Source organism: Helobdella robusta (assembly GCF_000326865.2).
Source record: "Helobdella robusta unplaced genomic scaffold HELROscaffold_21, whole genome shotgun sequence".
In the NCBI taxonomy this organism is placed as follows: domain Eukaryota; kingdom Metazoa; phylum Annelida; class Clitellata; order Rhynchobdellida; family Glossiphoniidae; genus Helobdella; species Helobdella robusta.
Genome location: NW_008704124.1, coordinates 132473 through 154283, shown reverse-complemented (window position 1 = coordinate 154283; position 21811 = coordinate 132473). Strand labels below are relative to the sequence as shown.

Here is a 21811-nt window from a genome sequence, read left to right as displayed (position 1 = left end):
TTATATAAACGAACAAAAACGAGGCCAGGTGAGAGCGATCCAAACAGAAACGCATTGTCTTCTTTGCGTTATCATTTTAAAATCTCGTGAACGGTTAAATTGAAGATATGCTTGATTTATTGTCATCCAATGACCATAATTTAAAAATTTAATGTAGAAAAGCTGAGCATATAAATTATCCAATTGTCACAAACTACACGAAAATAAATTAAAAAAATTAAGGTGAAAATCGTCAAAGCGCACACACACACAAACGAAGGAACATGAGAATAATAAGTTACCAGCAAATTTAACCATTAAAACTTCACGCGATTTAATTACAATATCTTTGAATAAAAACAACGACCAATTATTTAATTAAAATTTGCATATATTGACATTTTTAACAATTTGATGAGTTGGAAATGAAGTTTAAGTCAATAAAAGTTCGTTGATTGCCACATTAACCACCATAACAAGCAGCAAAATGATGTTTCACCTGCATATCAATGATGTTTACTACAACTATTATCGTCTGCCACATCAGTCTTATTGGCAGTATCAGCGGCGGCTTCAATAACGTTCTTAATATCACTTTTGATAGCGTCTCCTTGTTCGAAACAGATCTTATCAGCATTATTATTAACATCATCTCTATCGTCAACATCATTCTTGCCGTTGTATTCATCAATGTCATCGTTGACATCAGCCATTTCAGATTGTTGGTTGTCAGTATCAATCGAGCTGGCAGACAGGGTTGTTGCCGTTGAAGAGGTATCTTGCACGTTATTTGTTTCTTCACTGGAGCATGCAACCGCGTGTTTATCATCATCGGCAGTAACATCAAGGGCATCGTGCCTCCCTTCCTTGTGTTCATCATCATCTGCGCTGCCATTAACGCCTTCGTTTTTTTCATTTTTGCCATCCTCTTGGTGTAAATACTTTTTCCTTTCTTCCTGCATGGCTCTGCACAAACCTTCCAACCTGGCCACTTTGGCTTGTAACAGAGTCGTCTCTTTTTGGTGCAACAATTTCTAGAAATATGTTTAAAAATATTTCTAAAAATATGTTTAAAAATAAAATTAGAAAATAATAGTCAAGAGTTAATGCGTTTGCTATTGAATGTTTCTAGGGAGAAATTTGTGACAAAGAAGTCATTTTTCAAGTGAAATAAAGTAATTCTCAAGATAAAACGAATGCCCGAAGATTTGTAGAGGAGAGAGACAAACCTCTTCAGCCATAACAACCAGCGTCTTGTTGCTCGTTTCATACTTCTGCCTCCACATAGATGTCTCCCTCTCAAGTTTTTTTATTTTTTTAGACATCTAAAATATCAAATGTAAAACAGAAAAATATTAGACAACTCCAACAAAATTAATGTCAAACAGTGTTCTATAAAGTGTAGACGTTAAAATAGAAATGATGAACAATCTCATTTGTTTGTTAATTGATAAAAAAATCAACCAATTAATTAATTAATTAACCGAATAATAAAAGTAATGAATCGGCATATTATTTAATCAATCAATCTATCCATCCATCCAACCTTCTCCATCTCAGATTTGAAAGTGTTGAAGACATCATTACTTTTTGATAACGTCTTCTGGAACTCCTCGTACCTTCACATCAAACAAATTTCCATTCATTATTTTCATTTATACAAAATGAATAGAAAATATACGCGTATATACACACAAACACACAAGGACAGACCTTTCAGTGTAGACAGCAATTTGTGACTTGAGGTGTTTCTCTTGTTCTTCATAGAGGGCTATCTTCTTTTGATTCTCCACAGATTCTTGTAACATCTAAATAGAGAAAGCAATAAATATAATATAAACACTATAAATAAGTGCATGCTGATTTTGCTTGTGATCTTTGCAGCTTTGTTGTCAAGTTTCAACTAAATTGGTTCAATTATTTTCGTTTACTGAAAATAATTGACAAGAAATGAAATATAGTTTCAATAAAAATTAATTTTAAATAAGAATCCAATGAAAAATCTAGGTAAGAGTGATTTAGTTCATAGCCATAATAGTTACCTAGTATCAAAGTTTTATTGCAAAAAATAATATTAAAAAAATAAAATTTTAGACAAACAAATTTGTATTATTTGTAAACTTTGAATGATAAAGAACTGCCATGGAATCATTCAGACCACAACAGAACAACAGTAAAAAGCAAAGTGACCACAAACATATAGAACAACCGAGCAGAGTAATTAAAATCAACACAATAATACCACAGCAGCAACAACAACAATAATAATAATTATAATAATAACGACAGAAGCATGCAGATACTTTTTGTTTTTCTTGCAAAAATATTTCTTTCTCTTCAGTGAGGTGCAGGTTGGCCTGCTGTATCTTGGCGTCGTACAACTGAGACTCGATCTCGCGAGTCTTTATTACATTGTCTATGTGCTAAGTGCAAAAATAAAATCCATAAACATTAACTCACAAATATAAATATAAACATATGTACACACACGCATGCACACACAGAGATATAAATACACACAAATAGACACCTATACAAACGCATACATACACACACACACACACGCAGATGCTGACCTGTTCCCTGACTTCATACTTCTCATAGAGTTCCTTGAGTTTGTTGGCAAGTTCCTGGTTCTCTTCCCTCAATGTTGTGTTCTTCTGGTAGTGCTCGTTCATTTGCTGTTGGATCTCATTTATTGTCGTCTGGTGAAGTTGTTTGTTAAAAACAAAAGAATGCTAACTGCTAGTAGAAATATGAATAGTTATTAGGAAACAGAGATAATGAAAAATGATGAAAATATAAAACAGATAAATAGATGCTGAGATATGTTTCTAATGTAACTTTTGCAATAAAATAAATGAACAGCATAAAGTTAATATGAAATCATAATCTCTAGTACATATTTAGATATATGAGGGTGTGTTTTTCAGACATGAAAGAACAATTGACAAGTACTTGAAACTTTAAATGGATCTCTTTCCTTTTATCTTCATCTTCCTTCACTCTGTTTATACTTTCTTCCTGTATAGCACATGCCATAAAATAATATGAAATAACTGTTTAACACAAACACACATACAAACACATATTTTCTTTAATAATTTTGAAATCATAAGAAAAATAAAAGTAACATTCGCATATTAATGGAACATTTCAGAAAACATCCTAACCTTGATAAATTTATTCTGTTTCTGTAATTCTCTACATAAACTTTCCAATCTACTTTTTGTTAAGACAGTTTTGCTGTGTTCACTTTGAAGCTGGTCTTTCTCTCGACTTATCTATAAGGAAAAAAAATTTTATTTATATGGAGATACCTGTTCTCAACATAAGATGGTAGACAAGGCAAGTTTGAGCCTGAGTAATAGCAATAGCACATCACACAACTTATGATAATAAACTTGCAAATCATGTTCTAAGGCTAGTAATTAAAATTACAAAAAAGAATACAAGCAAGTTTACAGCTGACTTACAACTGCTTGAAAACATGCTACAGAATGGAAAGTTTAGACATATTATTTTAATCATTTTCATGGAATAAAGATGCTTCAATTCATTACTTGAGTTAATGTTCGTTGAGTTACTTTGAACGTGCTCTGCAGTGTCTTGTGCTCCTCTGCGAGTTCTGAATATTTCTTACAGAGAACTTGGAGCTTGTCAACATTATTGTCATGAATTTGTAGGGACTTCAATAGTTGATCTTTGAAAAGTGGAAAAATAAACACACATTGGTAAATAAATCGAATTTGACACAACAAAGTTTTTAGAAACTAAAACTATAATTAAAAGTAATGTTAAACAAAATTTTGTTATCACTAATTTAAATGCTATTTACATCCATTACATTTAGCACTAAATAGCCGATGATACCAGCAATAAATTCTTAGTGAACAGATTAAGACTGTTGTTATTGTTATTGATAAAGCTCACCAGGCAATAAAAGTCAATAAGAAGCAAACACTGTTCAATATTGAATGATATGAGTTGATGTTTTTTAATATGTTGAAACTTGAGTTGATGTTTAGTAATTTGTTGATACTTGGTTGCTGAATAAATAATAAGATTCATTAAAAACTAAAATAAATAATATCATGAAAAATAAATTGAATTATAATTTAAATTATAATTGATTATGGAAAGATTGAAAATAAAATAATAACTAACCAACACCTCTGTCCTCCTTTTTCTTATTTTTCTTTTTGCCAGAAACGCCTTCGCTCTCAACATTCAGCTTGTCATTTTCGTCAGAGACAGACGGCAGCTCAACAACAACGGCAGGTTCCCGCTGAGCTTGCTGAATGTTGCTCTCTTCTTGCATTTGCTCCGATTCCATTTTGATTTTTAGACGGTTTTTTGCTTTTCGCTGAAGCTAAGCAGCAAATTTTAGAATAATCATAAAACGAAAAATTGTTATTCAAAATATTTTTTGCAACCAAATTTAAGAAAACATGCACTCACTTGCAAGTGCTGCCCTGCTAGCCGAAATCAAGAAAAAACAAAAAACGAACTAAACTCAATGTTCGACACAAGTTTTCTAAAAGGTTTGTTTCTGAACCATCAAATATTTAATTAAAATCTAGCGTTCTGCTTACGACATTCCTGAATACAACAAATTTTCACAACGCAATCAACGACTTTGTTCAAAGTATGTATTGGCAAAAAAAACCATATGTGTCACCTGAAATTGTACTTCACGTTACGATGCATTTATCGCCACAATTATTTTAACAGCTAACCCAAATATTTTCTCAGAGCCATAAGTAGGCGCTGCTATTAAACATACACTACAAACTTGATATATAAATCCATATTATATTATATGTGTGCGATCAATATTATATTATATATGTGCGTGAGTAGCCGCAAGCAATCAGAACATTCCAAAGAACTGTTCACAGCCAACTTGAGAACACGTCCTGTGCCACCAAAAGCGATTTCACTAAGCAGCAGTTTCAAAACGCTTGACGAAACTGAACAAATACTTTTTTTATTAAAGACAGACAGATCATCAAACATGCAACAATAAATTTAACACAAAGGTTTTACACATCATAAATAGCATTTAACGTATCGCTTACAAAATAACTAAAGTTAAAAAATCATTGAAAAATAAATAATTTGCTAGAACTGATTAAATGTTAGAATTTGCTAGAATTAATTAATTATTTAATAGCCCTGCAGCCCGTTATATACCCGTTGACTTCTTTCTTGTTGTAGCAATTTCTGCATTTCTGTTAAACAAATAAGAAAATGTCTTTAATCATTACCATCGTCACTTTAATGTAAAGCTCATCCAGTTGCGTGTTAGATGTTAAAAGTTGAAGGTTTGCCATGGCTTGTTAAAACATTTCTACAATTTATTGCATCCAATTCAATTTAATGATACTACAAAACTTTCACGTTGCTTACATCACATACCTCGTTGTCTTCATGACTTACCAAAATTCTACAAACTATTTTCATACTCCATGTCTAATCCATCTCTAAATATATGTTTCATACCAAAACTTACTGTTTCACTCGATTTTTCCCTGAAAACTAATCTATCCTCAAAAATGTTTATCATGCTTATCATTATAATCAATGCACGATGAAAAATATTATAAACAAAAAACCTTGTTTGGCGTCACTGGCTAGTTCACCCCTTGGAAATTCAACATCAAATGTGATGTATAGCGTTCCTTTTGCATTGTTGTTCTCATAGTTTGGCATTCCCTCTCCCTTCTTTAAAATCTTTGCCCCCGGCCATGTTATTTTGTCCCGACTGATGCTAACCTTATGGCCATCGAGGTGAACGATGTCCAACCTGAAGCCAGTGAGAGCATCAAGAAGACTGATTGTGATGTTCGTGTACAAATCATCTCCTCGCCTCTCAAACACAGAATGTCTGCCGATGCAAGTCAGTGTTAACAAATTTATTGTCCAATAACAACTGAGACAGCAATTGAGAAGATAAGGTATGAGAATTATAGAAAAATAGACAAACAGACGGACGGACAGACGGACAGATAAAAAGATTTATAGGCTCACTTCATTTGATTGATGATGAACTTTAGGTCCCCTGGCTCTCCGTCCATATGAGGCTCACCTACATGCACAAATGAGATGAGGAGGAAGATAATTCAAATTTAATTTAAAACTTTCCAACTTTACAATATAGCAATTTTATTTTCGAGAAAAAAGACAAAAAAAAACAAATGATCATCAAGATTATCAACAAAATAGTAATAAATGAAAGATCAACAATGACGTCAAGTGGAAGATGCATAAGCTTGAATGTCAATGCTCGACATAAATATTTACAAATATTTACACATGAAGCTAAGATGTAATGCTAATGAATTAACAACTGCTGCAAGAATGTGTAATACAAATGTTTATTTATTTTTTTAAATAATTAAGTTCCAGAATTTGGTAAAACATACAAGAAATTAACACGACACCTCATGAGGATTAAAATGATTGAAAGTTAAAAAAAACACAAGATACTGCAATTAATAAAACCTACAAAAAATGCATTTGAAAAATATAACAAATAAAATATATAGAAACATTAGGGAACAAAAAAATAATAAAAAAAAAACAATTTATAAAATGTTTTTCACAAGCACAAATGAAAAGCAATGAGATAATTATTGTATGACCTTCTGCAACGAATGGATACGTCTGACCATCCCTCATACCCTTTTCTATTTCAATTTCTAGCAACTTCTCTTCTGGAACCATTCTATTATAAAAAAAACATTTTAATCAAAGCATCCAATTCATCTAAAACATATCATACTAGCATATTTAGTTAAATTTCTTTGTATTCAATTCAATTATATAAGCAGGAAAAAGCATAGAGACAAACAAACTTGATATTAGGACAGTCATCACAGACTTGTTGCTGTACCATCTGGAACCTTCCAGGACCCAACTGAATTGTCTTCATTTCAGGGCGACAGTTGCACTTTCGAGTGCCACTTGTTGGTTTTGCAACAGGCTTATAACGAACTACCTATTTGTTTGTAAGAATCACTAAAGTTAGAGATCGGTTGAATTATGTTACGACAGAACAAATAAAATAGCAAGATAATGAAAGAAAAACAGAGAAGTAATGAAAACCTCAATAAAATTGCCATTGTACAACTCCTCAAGTGTTACGTCGAGACTTAGAACAACATCACCACCTTTTGGAATTTCTCTTTCCTGGTGAGATGAGCCACCAAATCCAAATCCAAAGTCTCCAAAAAAACTAAAACATGATTTAGTAATGAAGGAAATACATTCAACCTCTAAACCTAATTACTAAAAAATTATGGATATGAAAATATTATTTCAAGTTACCTAGAGAACGAATCAAATGGATCAGAAAACCCTCCTTGCTGCTTTAATGCCTCTTCCCCTCCTTTGTCATAAGTTTTACGTTTATCTTTGTCGGATAACACCTAATCAATAGAAAATAAATCAATATGAATTATTACTATAATAAACAAATGTCTAATAATGTTTTATTTAAACAGATAGTTTCTCCAAATATGCAATATATATTACAGATTAATAGTAACAGTAATAGAATAACATATTATGAGTAACATAACTATTATAATTATTCATTCATTTTTATATCAAGATAGTGTCTAACAAAAAACAATACAAATAGCAAATGCAGTAGCATTTAGTATTTTTCAAAAATGTTGCATTATTTTTATAAAAGGTAATAAAATATTTAATATTTAATTAAATGACCAAATGCTCAAAAAATCACTTCATAAGCTTCCCCCAAATCCCTGAACTTATTTTCTGCCTCTGGGTCACCTTTATTTTTATCTGGATGTAATTCTTTAGCTAAGTTTCTGTAGGCTTTTTTTATTTCATTTGTGTTTGCATTTCTGTCAACACCTAAAATTTTGTAGAAGTCTCTCCTGAAAATATTGATTAAACATTAAAAATAAAAACGATAATCAATAATGAAATAATAATACGAACATTAAATAAAATTAATCACCATCTACTGTTATATCTTATTGTGATCTTTGAATTGAGAAGTGATAAAATATTTAAATAACAAAAAATGGAACTGTTGGCATCCAGTCGTGTTTCTCTCTCATTGGCTCACAGAGAGAAGACACTGACAACAACGAACTTTCCTTAAATTTAAAACTTTACTCAACCAAACATCGAAACCATTTTTAAAATGGAAAAAAGAAAATACTGACCCCGCTAAAACGTAAATGCCTAACGATCCTAAAAAGTAAAGAAGGGCGAAAAAATTATTATTAAGCTGCATTTTGAACAGAATTTAAAAACCGACCACCGTGCAAAATATAAACAAACGGTTAGTGATGTGTGCCAATGATTTTAAGCATAGACATTTAAACTTTTGTGATTACGTGGACAACAATTTTGCTCTACATCATTATTTTCAGGTCATGCGATGACGTTTTTTTTTTTCAAAAAATTATATTTATTAAATATTACTATCTGTATCATTAAATGCATTATAATGTTTTAAAATCTCTAGATAAAGCCTTTTAAATCATAAACATAGATTAGATAAAAACTATTACGTTGGCCACTAAATCAATAAATTGTTTTTCTAGAGTAATACTTTCATAAAAAAAATCTTTATTAAAACGTTTTTCGTGTATTTTACTTTTAATAAAGTTCCCTTTTAATTTTAATAACTATAGCAACAGATGAATTGTTGCTATGTAAATACAAGCTACTTTAGAGAAAGTTGAAAACTTTGAATAGTGAAACTGTTATTATTATAGTAGTTATTTTACAAGTTAAAAAAACTAACTTGATTTGATTGTATTAACAAAATTAATCCATTAAATTGTAAAAAATGGCTAAGACAATTATTTCCGCCAAATATCCACCACTAATTGATCCCACTCGAGCTACGCTCGCTTTTGGCCGAAAAGCTCTGCCTGTCCTTGTTAATAAATATTTTTCCATCCATTTTAGAGTTCTATTTGTTTTTTATTGTCGGATTTATTGCATATCTTTACTCTCCTTTTCTGTTTTAATTTGTCATTTCTGAATTTGAGTGGGCAGATTAGTTATAGATATGAAATATCAAGAACTTTGTAATTAAACATAAAAATGAAATAAGGGTATGGTGAAATATTTTACAGGCTTATTTGTTCTATTTAGATTTAATTTAATATTTAGTGTGTTTATCGTTTATAGTTTGTGTGGTTGAACAAAGTTGATTGACAAATTTGAGTATTTTTTTTTCGATCCAAGTTAATTATACTTATAACAACGTAAAATCAATCCATCATTTGTTTGAAAGTTTAAATAAAAATTAAAATCAAACATTAGTTGATGAGGTGGTGGTAAATTTGAGTTAAAGCAAAAATATTTTTTATTTATACAAAAATATGACTGCTGACAAATGTTTAAATTAATTTGTTAATACCAGAAAAGAGATTTAGAAAGTCCCGTTTTACTGTTAAAGCAACGATCAATGATGTCACTGAGTGATTATTTGCACGATCCTGAGCACATTGCTGAAGCTTTGAGACAAGGTTTGTCACGTTATTAATTTTTATTTTATTATTCTCTACTAACCACACAATACCAATCTACATTTTTCAATGTATTCGCAGGTTTCATTGACTTGCTGTTGAGTTTGATGCATGACAGCGACTCCGTAATCAGACATAAATGTGCTGAATGTTTCTATTTGTTTGCGAGTAAGTTTTTCGTTTTTATAAATTGTTTATAGTTCGCTGAAGCGTATAAGTTTTCGCTTCTAGAAATGGAACAGTGCACGTTGTTAAATCAATAAAAATACACAAGGGAAGGACAGGAGCACGCAATTTGATAATTTTTAAAACTTGTAAATTTAAAACCGTGTACCTATAACGCTAACCTAGTAGCATTTACTTACATTATCATACTAAAAGTTTTGTGCGTCAGAAAGTAATTTTTTGTTATATAAACAATAAATACCGATATATCGTTCATTCTTAGACCATTCCATAGGCAGACAAGCGCTGGTGGAAAATCATTCAATTCCATATCTCGTCTATTTGCTCGATGACGAAAAAGATATTGTTCGATTAACCGTCTACAAAGCCATCGAGATGTTATCCAAAACGCTTGCTGGCAGTTTTTTGATTGAATTTTTTTATATTGATACTTTGATTTTTAAATAATTGATTATATTTTAATTTAGTTGAATGAATAAATTTATTCAGTCGCGATACTGGAAGCAAATTTAGTGAAACTGTTGTTGAACAAGATGCTTTTGGAACCAGATGAGATGAAGGTAGTTATAATTGTATGCAGTACACATATATAATCTACTAAAGTGTGGCTTACCTGCTTTTTAAGTATTATAAATGTTTCTTTTCAAATAAATGAAAATAATTAACATATTCCTAATTGCAGTACTACATACTGGATACGCTTCATTTCTGTTTCAAGATTAATGTTCAGGAAGGTCTGGACAACCAGGGTATGAATATTTTCAACGACTACCTTCATAATCATGATCAAGAAATCAGGTGGAGAGGTGCAAGGAACATTGCTGATTTATGGTAGTTTGTATATATTTATATAACCATCGTTATATTATGAATATAATCATTACAGCAGACGCAAGTTTCGCGCTGAGTTTGTTAAACTATTGTTTTATTCAGTTATCTAATAAAAACTACAACACCCTCTGCCGGTTTGAATATTTATTATTTTCACAATGTTTTTTAACCTAGTGTTATCTTTTGTAAAATAGATTTTTTTCAGATAACACATTTTTCTTGCTCAAGATTTTAAATAATATTACATTTCTTGTTATAAACTTTGACTAGTTAATTTTTGCTATTTTTTCGCAAGCCCAATCCACTTGGGTTTGATTTTTCTAGTTTCGCAAATCAACTGACTGACCTATGACCAATTTCAAACTTTAATTATGGAAAGGCAATTTTTTAATTATTTTTTAAAAGGGTTTATTACATTCCAATGTTTTACTTGTTTTCTTAGTTTTTAAACAAAAAAACGTTCCTAGTGTCCACACCTGTACCTCATGCAATTTCTCGTAACTTTTATGTAGATTCCTTCAAAGTTAAATGAGACCATTTTGAAGCAAAAATTTGAGCTATTTAACTTTTTCGCCATATCACTGTTATTTATTTTGCATAATCTTATTCCAATCCTTCCTAAAGAGAAAGATCTGGGTCTGCAAGTGATTAAAAAATAAATAAAACTTTCTCATTATTAAATACAAACATTCAATTGTTTGAAAAATGCCTCATTGTTGTAATTATTTTTATAAAATTAATATTCGAACTGAGCATAATTGTCGTGAATTTTAAACGTCAAACTGCAACCAGCCAGGTGCTAGAAGGAAAGAATCAGGCAATTGAAATAATGTGCGTGTATCCACTCATCGGCATGCTTTCAGAAAGCAATGAAAACATTAAAGTCAACGCCACATATGCTCTTATGATGTCTGCAGTATTATCTATACTTTTATAAAAATGATTTGTTAACATGTGAATGATTGATTTTTATTTATTGTAGACCACCCACCTATTCGCTATGATTTCGTTATTATATTAAGTTTGTTTCAGCCACATTTCAATTTGTCACGCTTACACATCTCTTTTTAATCCCGTAGCAAAAAAATGTTATCGTTTATTTATAAATTTCCAAAATTATCAGAACGCGAAACATTATTAACAACCTAGCTTAATCTTTACAGCTTTTATAATTTGCAAGTTATGTGCATTTTTTCTCGTTAAATGCAATGTCGTTGCTTTTTTCCTTTCTTACACTGATTAATTTGTCTAGTCTTATAGGACAGACATGCTTGAAAAATCTCAAATTAAATTAATGAAATTTTGATGAAAATTGAAGGATAGCAATAACGACAAAAGGCAAGTATACGGTCCTCGAGGCTCAAGCCATTCCTCCTTTGATCAGATTACTACAAGTGCGTTAACATCCCTTATAAACACTATTGCAAATTTTACGAGTAGCGCAATAACTTTAGAAAATTAAAACAATTAACTCAGGACAAGAGCTCTCAAGTTAGAGTGAACAGTTTGAAGGTGACAAGTTTGAATTCCAACTTCACTCATTCATTAATTTTTTTAACCTATCATTATTATACGCATCAAATGGTTAACATATCATTGATGGATACAGACAATAACATGCCTGGCCGAATCACCAGAAGGCAGGCAAGTTTTGTTGGACCACGTTCCTCAGGTACGAACAAACTATATTTCAGAATTACATTTTTCTGAATGACAGAATAAACGCTCAATAAATACTTGTTAGTACATTACCCCATTCACAGCATAACGAACAGTTGACTCTCAGTTAACAAGAACCTAATATGTTACTATAATGAGACGGTCTTGACTCTTGAGTCAATCGCTGTTTATAAATAAACGAATATTAATTTTTATATTCGTTGTAAACATCCTCATATTCACGTTCAACGCAACTAAATTTACTACTCTCCACCGGTTTTAATCATCACGCCAGGGTGACAGTCATTTAAATCTAATGATTCTTGTGTAAAATCTCATTAAAATTATTTTTATATATATATAATATATATATATTGGATTAAGACTGTCAGAAAGGCAATTATTGAAGAAAATCACGGCATGTCCCGCGTCAGTTAGCTTGCTGTTTAATTTTTCAATTTTTCTAACGGTGGATCGTAAATCGAACTGTTAGAAAAATTAAACAGAAAGCTAACTAACGCGGAACATGCTGTGATTTTCATCAATGATATATATATAAATATAAATATATACACACACACACACACACACACATATATACACGAAAATAATTTTCCCACCACATCGTTAACAAACAGATAAAGGAATTACAATGTGATGCCCTTCCCAGCATATCAAGGGCCGCCACGATTGCCATCAACAAAATTCTGTGGAAGCCTTGATGCCTTTGCGTCAACTGCTCGGTAGCATAGGAAACCAACAATTATTATCAACGATATTCATATTTAGCTAAATTATTTTTTAAATTTTCTATTTTTTTTGCATATTGAAAAAAATATTTTCGACTAATTTCGGAATTTATTGTATTGAATCACCCTTTCTGTAAACTCAAACACTGTACAAAGCAATTGAGAAGAGTACTCTTTGATCTGATAAGTTTTTCCGCAGTTGTTATTTATTAGTAAAATTTATTGGAGTGACCTACCAAAAGATGAAAACTTCGTTTAATGAACAAAATTTTTAACTTATTGAGAACGGAAATCCAAGGGGATGAAATAAACTAGACAAGATGAACTGTCAGCCAGCTGTTATCTCAGTTTCTTGGCCATTATAGGTCTATGGTGTTGTGAGTTGTTCAATGATTGTTGTTGGGTGACGTTGTTGTTGTTGTTGGCGATCATGGGAGGTCGCATTATGGCGGGGTTCACACTAGGATATCGACCTTAACACAATGATTACAGGGTTATTATTTATCATACAAAATTTATACTGGTGGTTGGTTACTTATGAAACATTTATAACGCTAATTAAATAGGGCATGACATTAACTCTGCATCTTTGTATTGTTGACTATATCACAGCATGTTCTATTCATTTCACTTTAGTTTATTAGGCATAACATGAAAAAATATGCAAACAGTTGGTCTTATTAATTTTTTCACCTCTCCAATGCATGTTGGTTATTCGTTTAACAAGCTTTTGTAACACTGGCACTTAAATAAAATCAATTCGATGAATAACGTTTGAAATGATTATTTTGATTGCTGCAGACAATTTGATTACATCTCATCTCAATAAGTTACCTTAGATTTATTATTCAATGAGTTTAATTAGCAATCTATCTTAATAAAAAAGTTCTCTCTATAACTTTTTTTGATTGCTGTATGTTCATTTTAGTAAAATGGAAAATCTGATTGCAAAAACTATAAATAAGATTAGTTAAAGTAAACTAGTCCATGTTAATAAATATAACAAAAGGCAAAAAGGCTTACTAGAAATAGGATTATTACTGAAGCTGTTGTTTGTTTGTTGGACAGATTGATCAGATGTTGATGGGTTGGCTGTTGTTGGATTTGTTGCTGAGGTTGTTGGTGTTGTTGTTGGTGGTTGTGCTCCACTGCTGGCTAGTGCAACTTTCGATGGGTCATTGTCCGCCTGTTTGTCATATGAACTAATGTGTCAGTGAAAACTTCTATTTAAAGTAAGCAATAAACATCAGATACAGAAAAATGTTATAAAATTTAAAAGAAATTTTTTTGAGGTACTTTTGGCAAGAAATCAGCTGATGGATCACTCATGTTTGGAAGTTCACTGAATAACATTGCAAATCTGCATTTAAAAATAAATAAATTAATTAAAGACTAGCAATAAAATGAAAATTATTTGATGAATAGTTTAATGTTGTTAAATTAGTTATAACGAAAATTGGTTTTTCCGTAATTACTATTTCAGAATGCTTTCAACAAAAGATACCTACAACTAATAAATTTTATTATTAATGAGAGCATTTTATTTACAAACATAATGAAATTTTCCTTATTACATCAGGGGGCTTTATTGTGCAACTTAAATAATTTGAACTTAGGTTCATAACTGTGAAATGAATTTGAAATAAAATTAGGAAAATCTGGCTACCCTAAACAAAAATGTCTAAAGCAAAATGCTGTGCAGTCATTTACACACACACACACACACACGCGCGCGCGCGCACGAACACACACACACACACGCACACACACACACACATATACATATTTTTAACAAGATTCTATAAATTCTACCAAATGATATAATTATATAATATTGTAAAAATTATGGTCTATCACCAACATATATGCATATATAAACATAGTGTACTACTACTTGGAATTCTTTAAATTTTTCTATTTGGTATAAGTCTGGAAGCTTAACAATGTGAAAATTATTTATAAACAATGAATTATGAAGTGAAAGTTAAAAACACCAACTCTGCAAGTTTGTACAGGTCTCCACCTTTTCCACAGTAGAGTGTTAAACATCCTTTCCACACAGATCCATAACTGTCCGGTTATGAAGTTATTTATTAGTCAGTAACCATTGATTGGAATTGACAATGATGAACTTTTAAAATAGAGAATAAAATTGAATATGTTGAAATTTTCATGATCACATTACAGATGCATTGGCAAAATCAGCCTAACCAAAAAATTTAATCTTAATGTGATGTATTGTATATATACAATGAAAATACTTTAAATTATCTGATCGTGAAGAAAAGAAAAAATAATAGTTAAGAACCAACCCTTTTGTGAGTCGACAGATGTCACCAGGTTGGAGTAGCTCCCCAATGTCGTCCCAGATCGAAATGTTTATCGAACCTGTCCTATCTGCCACTCTGCACGAACGAACACAATGGCCATCCTTTGTCCTCGTCGGTTTGCCTAAATGAAATGAGAGTATTATTAATTACATTAAGAGTTATTCATTAAATTTAAATTGTAATACATATTTTAAAGTTTAAAATTTAAACCCATATAACGCATATAACAATTAGAATTACAAAATACATACATGAATATGCGTGACTAATCTAAATCTAAATGTCAACAACTTTTTTTTACTACATTATTTGATTTCATTGTCATTTCATGAAAAAATGCAATATTTTTAAAAGTTCAATATAAAATAAAAGAAAAATTATTAAGCTAAATTGTAAAATTATATTAAATGTAAGGATTTTTTAATTTTTACAGTTTACCCACCGAAGTTTTCTTAAAAACATGAAAATAATTTAATTTAATAATATTATGAATAGAATAGAGAATGAAAAAGAATAAAAAGTGGAATAAATGAGAAGAAAACTCACCTATATCGAGCACAATAAATTGAACAACCAGATTTTTGGAATTTGGTCTAATGTCACGAATACACGTGTGCAACAATTCATTCATGGCTGGAATGTAAAACAAAACCATATATCTTTAATTAACTTAACCTTTTTTAGGGTACTATTCTACTCCCATCAACCATCGCCATTTATACATGGATATACATATCCATGCATTTATATAACAAACAAAACCGGTCAATTGTATATTATATATATATATATATAATACTTACTATATGAGCAAATCATATAAACATATTAATATATATATATATATATATATATATATATATATATATATGAATATATCAGATATATTATATCTCCTATATCTTTTTATATTTATATAACTTAGATGTTATATTTATTGTTTATTTTAACGATTATATTTATGTATAAATTTATTTATATATATATATATATATATACATAACATGCTTAAAGTTGATCACAGGCCATAGTATAGACACATAGATATGTATATAATTAATAGACAGGTCACATTCGAACATTACAATTTATGACAAAAAACATCACAGGTTCATAAAAATGGTGTGTTTGACAGAACAGAAGAAAAAAAGAAAAGAAAGGAAGACCCACAAGTAGATCGTTTGATGATATTGAAAAATGAAGTGGAGGAAACATTATTGATGGTAAAGAAGCAAGCCGAGTCAAGACCATGGATATATCCATGGTCAAGACAGGAATCTGGAAAAAAATTAATGCTTCCGGCCTCGGACTATGAGGAACATTAGATGGATGGATGGAAGGTATGCAAAACGAAGTTTAATACCCTGGAAAGTGACTATTTGTAACATTAAACTGGTTTGATGATAATATTTAGATAAGATTATCTAAAAAAATCCATATTAATTCAATAAAAAATGTTATTTGCTTAAAATTAATATGTTATGTATGTATAAACTAAGTTTTTTAAGCATAAGTATATTTATATATTTATAGAATAAAATGTATATAATTTATCCATTTTTACTCCCGTCAATCAAAATATTTAGTATTATTGGTTCTTTGGTTTTCGATTTAGTTACTCGCCGGTATCCAAACTAAACAAAAACCTGAAAACTTGATTATCACTCGTTAAACTCGCTAAGGGGAATTATTTTTGTTAATAATTTTCTGGCAGCCATGAAGATCGAGGAAGTAAAACACACTACAAAGTCTCAAAGAATTGCTGCTCACAGTCACGTTAAAGGATTGGGACTTGATGAAAACGGATTTGCGCTTCAAATGGCCTCAGGACTGGTAGGCCAAGAACAAGCTCGGGAGGTTATTTTTTTTTTCATAAATACATCCATTTATCTTTTCAAATATTGAATTTGTATTCAATACACTGTTTTGCTTCAAATTTGTTTATATTACTGACAATTGGGATTACACAGGTTAGGTTTTTTATGTTTTAGTTAGTCTGTTAGTCGTTAGTGTTTTAGTTTTTAGGTTTATTTTAGTTAGATTTGGTTATAGATTTAGTTAGACTTTAGAGGTCTCCTTTTTTGTCTTGCCTTGTGATTGGAAATAATCAGACATTCTGATTGTCACATTTAACTACATTGAAATGAATCAATAGATCAATTAGTGTAAAAAATCAGTCAAATCTTTGTCATTTCTCCGTTTTGAAAATGTTAAAGATCTTGAATCTGTTTTTATTATTACTTTTATTTAATATTACAATTTCTATATCTTTAAAATTATATTTTTTTAATGTCTTACTAGTTTTCCATGTTAATTGGTCAATTGATTCAATGCTATTGAACAGCTAATAATTTTCAAATAGTTTTTTATTTATTTATTATATAATGATGACATATTAAAATGAATAATTTAGGCTGCTGGAATTGTGTTGGAAATGATTAGGTCAAAGAAAATGTCAGGAAGAGCAGTCCTCTTAGCCGGACCTCCTGGAACTGGAAAGGTAATTTTTTTAATTTGGTGTGACATTTCTCATCTCATTGCATTTTAGAAATTGTTGGCAAGTACTTGTATCTTGTGGTTGTGAACATCTATTATTTATTGTTTCAATTTTCAATTCAAATTAACTTTTCAAAAAGACTGCAATAGCTTTGGCACTGGCACAAGAGTTAGGCAGCAAAGTCCCTTTCTGTCCAATGGTAGGGAGTGAAGTTTATTCTACCGAAATTAAGAAAACTGAAGTACTTATGGAAAATTTCAGAAGAGCAATAGGTTATATTAAATTTTAGAAAAAGTTGCTAATTATATTTGGTGAAAATTGCAGTATCGTTAGTTTTTATTTTATCCTTAAAATACCATTAAAATTGATGATTAATTAATATGTTAAAGGATTGAGAATCAAAGAAACGAAGGAAGTTTATGAAGGAGAAGTAACAGAACTCACTCCTGCCGAGATAGAAAACTCATTTGGAGGTTCTCATAATTTTTTAAGTTTTTTTGCAATTTATTTTCATTTTATTTGGACATTAAAATATCAACGTTTTTATGATTCTATTTTAAAATTAATGTTTAAAGGTTACGGAAAGACCATAAGTCATGTGATAATCGGACTAAAGACGGCAAAGGGTTCAAAGCAGTTGAAACTGGACCCAACAATTTATGATGGTCTGCAGAAAGAGAAGGTAGAAGTTGGTGATGTTATCTACATCGAAGCCAACAGTGGAGCAGTTAAGGTGATTTGATTATCCTTTTATGGTGTGATAGTTTGCTGGGTTCATGTCATTTAGACTGTTTTCATTTTTTGTAAATTATGGTTTTAAAATAAATATATTTTACATATTTCGTTATTATTTCACCATGCAAGAATTTTATCGGTCAAGTTGGGAGATAATGATTACCATATTGATGAGCTATTATTAGATTGATACCACTTAACAAACATGTTACACAAGACATCTTGAATGAAAGATAATTAATTTAGTAAAACTTAACTCTGCATTTTGCATTTCAGCGCCAGGGTAGGTCAGATATATACGCCACAGAGTTTGATCTGGAGGCAGAGGAGTACGTGCCACTACCGAAGGGAGATGTTCACAAGAAGAAGGAAGTGGTGCAAGATGTTACCCTGCACGACCTCGATGTTGCCAATGCCAAACCACAAGTCAGACAAACGTTAAATTACATAACCATACATACATAATTAAAATTAATGATTCCATGAGAGTATTTTTATAAAAATATAATTAAAATATTTGCAAAATATTTATTTATCCTTCCTTATTTAATGTTTTTCAACATAAAAAATTTAGTTTAAACTAGCAAATTGACAGAAAACATCACTACAAAACATTTACAAAGAACTCAAAAACTGTCATATTTGAAATAAAATTTGCAATTAAATATGTTTACTGATCATAAGATGTTCTAACTGTAATAATACTACAAAAACTATCGCTAATGACCTGATGTTGATAATGATAACTAAAAAATGAAGGGTGGTCAAGATGTCATTTCAATGCTTGGACAGTTCATGAAACCCAAGAAGACTGAAATAACGGGTAACTGTGGAAATTTCAATTCGAACTTCTATTGGATTGCTAATAAGAATAATTCAATATTTTCATCTCTCACTTTTGTACGGTCACTGTTTTGACGTTTTTTAACGAATTATCTCATGTAGTTTTGAAGTTTGATAAGAATCAGTTGTTCCATTGAAATGTGATTGCTTTCACCTCACTCTAAAAAATGTAAAACATAACTAAACACAATTACAAATTACGAAGTATAAAATGATGCACGCAGACAAGCTACGACAGGAGATCAACAAAATAGTGAACAAGTACATTGATCAGGGCATAGCGGAGTTGGTGCCCGGAGTCTTGTTCATCGACGAGGTGCACATGCTTGACATTGAATGCTTCACATACCTGCACAGGGCACTTGAATCAACTATCGCTCCCATCGTTATCTTTGCAACAAACAGAGGCAAATGTTCAATCAGGTTTCCAAATTTTATTTCTAGATTGCTGATTGTCATATTCCCGATTAGATTGGCTTATATTGAATGAGTTGATGGTTTCAGAGGCACAGAAGACCTTGTGGCCCCTCATGGCATCCCACTGGATCTCCTGGACCGACTCATGATCGTCCGTACTATGCCATATTCCAAAGAAGAAATACAACAAGTAAGCCAACTGGGCTCATTTTACTAGACTGACTCATCATTTAGCTGATTTAAAAATAACATGCACCTTGATTTCAGATAATCTCGTTGCGTGCACAGACGGAAAACATACAGATTGAGGAGGAGGCACTTGCCAAGATGAGCGAAATTGGAGTTAAAACCACTTTAAGGTAAGTTATTAAACAATATTTTCATGTCACTAAATCTTTATTGAATAAACATCAATACAAACATTTATGATAAAGGAATGGTGACACGGTTAAGTTTTTTAAAGAAAATTTCTGCAATTAGATATAATAGCATAATTGTTAGACTTACGTTACAGATACGTAACTCAGCTACTAACGCCAGCCAGCATACTGGCGAAGACAAACGGAAAGGAGAAGATAAGCAAGGAGGAAGTGGATGAGACACATTCACTCTTCTTTGATGCCAAGTCTTCTGCTAAGATACTCGCTGAACAGAAAGATAAATACATGAAATGATTTTACAGAGCACGGAGCTTAGTTATAACATGACGGTGTTATATCGCATCATTTGATAATCGATTTATGACGTGTTAGTCTGTTGTTTTTAATGTCGTTAGTTAATGTTAAATTTATCAAATTTGTTATGAAGATTGACAATTTCAAAAAATAGCGTCATTTTATATTTAAATCATTTTTATTCCTCTCATTTAATAACCTTAATAAAGAGAAACAACAAAGTAAAAAACTTTTACTTAGTATTTGTGGACGAATAATAAAACAACATAAGAAAAAAACAAGAACTAAAAAACTGTAACGGCGAATGACGACGTTATGTGCTTTCTTTTACGCTTCTATCTCGCTTGCTAATGACTCGTCTTCTTCACTGTTGTTATCCTCATCATCTTCATCATTTTCATCATCCTTTTCATACTCATCTTCATCGTCATCCAATTTCAAATCTGCATCATTGAAATGCTTAGCACTGTTGATGATATGTTCTGCATAGTCCATGTGCATCTTCAACGTACTCTTCAACGTTTCATTTTGTCGCCGACTGCTGGTCAGCTTCTCGTACATCTTCCTGTATTGTTCTGCCTGTTGCATGTGCATCGTATAGGAAGTCAGGTAGAACTCGGCCAGGGCTTCATTCTGAGGAAATTTTATATTTCTGGTTGCACCATGGTGTTCTACTGGAAATGTGGTGTTGTTATTGTTGGTTTTAATTGTGTAGTTATCGCGTGGAGTGTTGGAGATATTTGAAGTTGTTGATATTGAGCTGCTCTCCTCATCTTCCTCTTCATCATCTTCATCCTCGTCGTCATCATAACATTGATTTTCATCATAGTACTCCCAGCCATCCTCGTCACATTCAGCATATTGGTTGTTACCATTTTCCTCGTAATCGCCATCAGCATATTCTTCATAGTGTTCATTTAATTCGTTGTGAAGATCACTACCTAAGCCGACGTTCTCATTATTTTCATCGATTTTAGCATGTTCTGATTTATAAATATCGTTTATGTTTGCGATTTCTGATTTGTCATTCTCGTCATTATCTTCCTCTTCATCGTCGTATCCTTCGACATCGTCTCCATCATAGTCCTCATCATAGTCTGCTTCAAATTTTTCAAGCTTAAATTCTTGTACCTCCGAATATTTTAAATTTCTTTGCAGAAACAATTCGTTCGCTAATTCTTTTTCAACATCATCACTTTCACCACAGACTTCGTCATCATCATCATCGTCGTCATTATCACAATTATTATTTGATGATAGTAACTCATCGATGTGTTTGATATATTTATCTGAATTTGGCTCGGGAACCTGTTTGCAATGAGCAGCAGCAGCAACACCAACACCACCATCATCCTTCTTAACATCAACCTTATCTTCTAAAACTTTC

At 31.2% G+C, this 21811-nt stretch overlaps 4 protein-coding genes across 4 annotated transcripts; 2 read left to right on the top strand and 2 right to left on the bottom strand.

The window, feature by feature from the left end:
* Nucleotides 1-5148: 5148 nt before the first annotated feature.
* On the bottom strand, nucleotides 5149-8254 carry HELRODRAFT_171496 (hypothetical protein; the record flags this gene model as incomplete). Its single annotated transcript, XM_009018227.1, has 9 exons — nucleotides 5149-5213; nucleotides 5598-5869; nucleotides 6013-6070; nucleotides 6627-6709; nucleotides 6840-6982; nucleotides 7090-7219; nucleotides 7312-7412; nucleotides 7733-7889; nucleotides 8184-8254. The coding sequence occupies 9 exons, from the start codon at nucleotides 8252-8254 to the stop codon at nucleotides 5149-5151; spliced, it is 1080 nt and encodes a 359-aa protein (XP_009016475.1).
* A 561-nt stretch (nucleotides 8255-8815) lies between these two features.
* On the top strand, nucleotides 8816-12901 carry HELRODRAFT_77983 (hypothetical protein; the record flags this gene model as incomplete). Its single annotated transcript, XM_009018226.1, has 11 exons — nucleotides 8816-8908; nucleotides 9398-9503; nucleotides 9585-9671; nucleotides 9952-10089; nucleotides 10179-10249; nucleotides 10372-10520; nucleotides 11313-11429; nucleotides 11839-11914; nucleotides 11997-12032; nucleotides 12130-12192; nucleotides 12818-12901. 11 exons carry the CDS (start codon nucleotides 8816-8818, stop codon nucleotides 12899-12901), a joined length of 1020 nt encoding a protein of 339 aa, XP_009016474.1.
* Nucleotides 12902-14233: 1332 nt separating this feature from the next.
* HELRODRAFT_135299 (hypothetical protein) lies at nucleotides 14234-15865 on the bottom strand (the record flags this gene model as incomplete). Its single annotated transcript, XM_009018225.1, has 4 exons — nucleotides 14234-14288; nucleotides 14927-14998; nucleotides 15241-15379; nucleotides 15805-15865. Coding segments are annotated over 4 exons (327 nt in total), but the record flags the coding sequence as incomplete, so codon positions are not given.
* Nucleotides 15866-16974: 1109 nt separating this feature from the next.
* On the top strand, nucleotides 16975-21473 carry HELRODRAFT_191387 (hypothetical protein; the record flags this gene model as incomplete). The annotated part of the gene is made up of 11 exons (XM_009018224.1): nucleotides 16975-17115; nucleotides 17672-17758; nucleotides 17895-18027; nucleotides 18145-18228; nucleotides 18331-18488; nucleotides 18767-18916; nucleotides 19250-19311; nucleotides 19556-19756; nucleotides 19838-19940; nucleotides 20018-20109; nucleotides 20265-21473. The coding sequence occupies 11 exons, from the start codon at nucleotides 16975-16977 to the stop codon at nucleotides 20422-20424; spliced, it is 1371 nt and encodes a 456-aa protein (XP_009016472.1). The 3' UTR covers nucleotides 20425-21473.
* Between the last annotated feature and the right edge of the window lie 338 nt (nucleotides 21474-21811).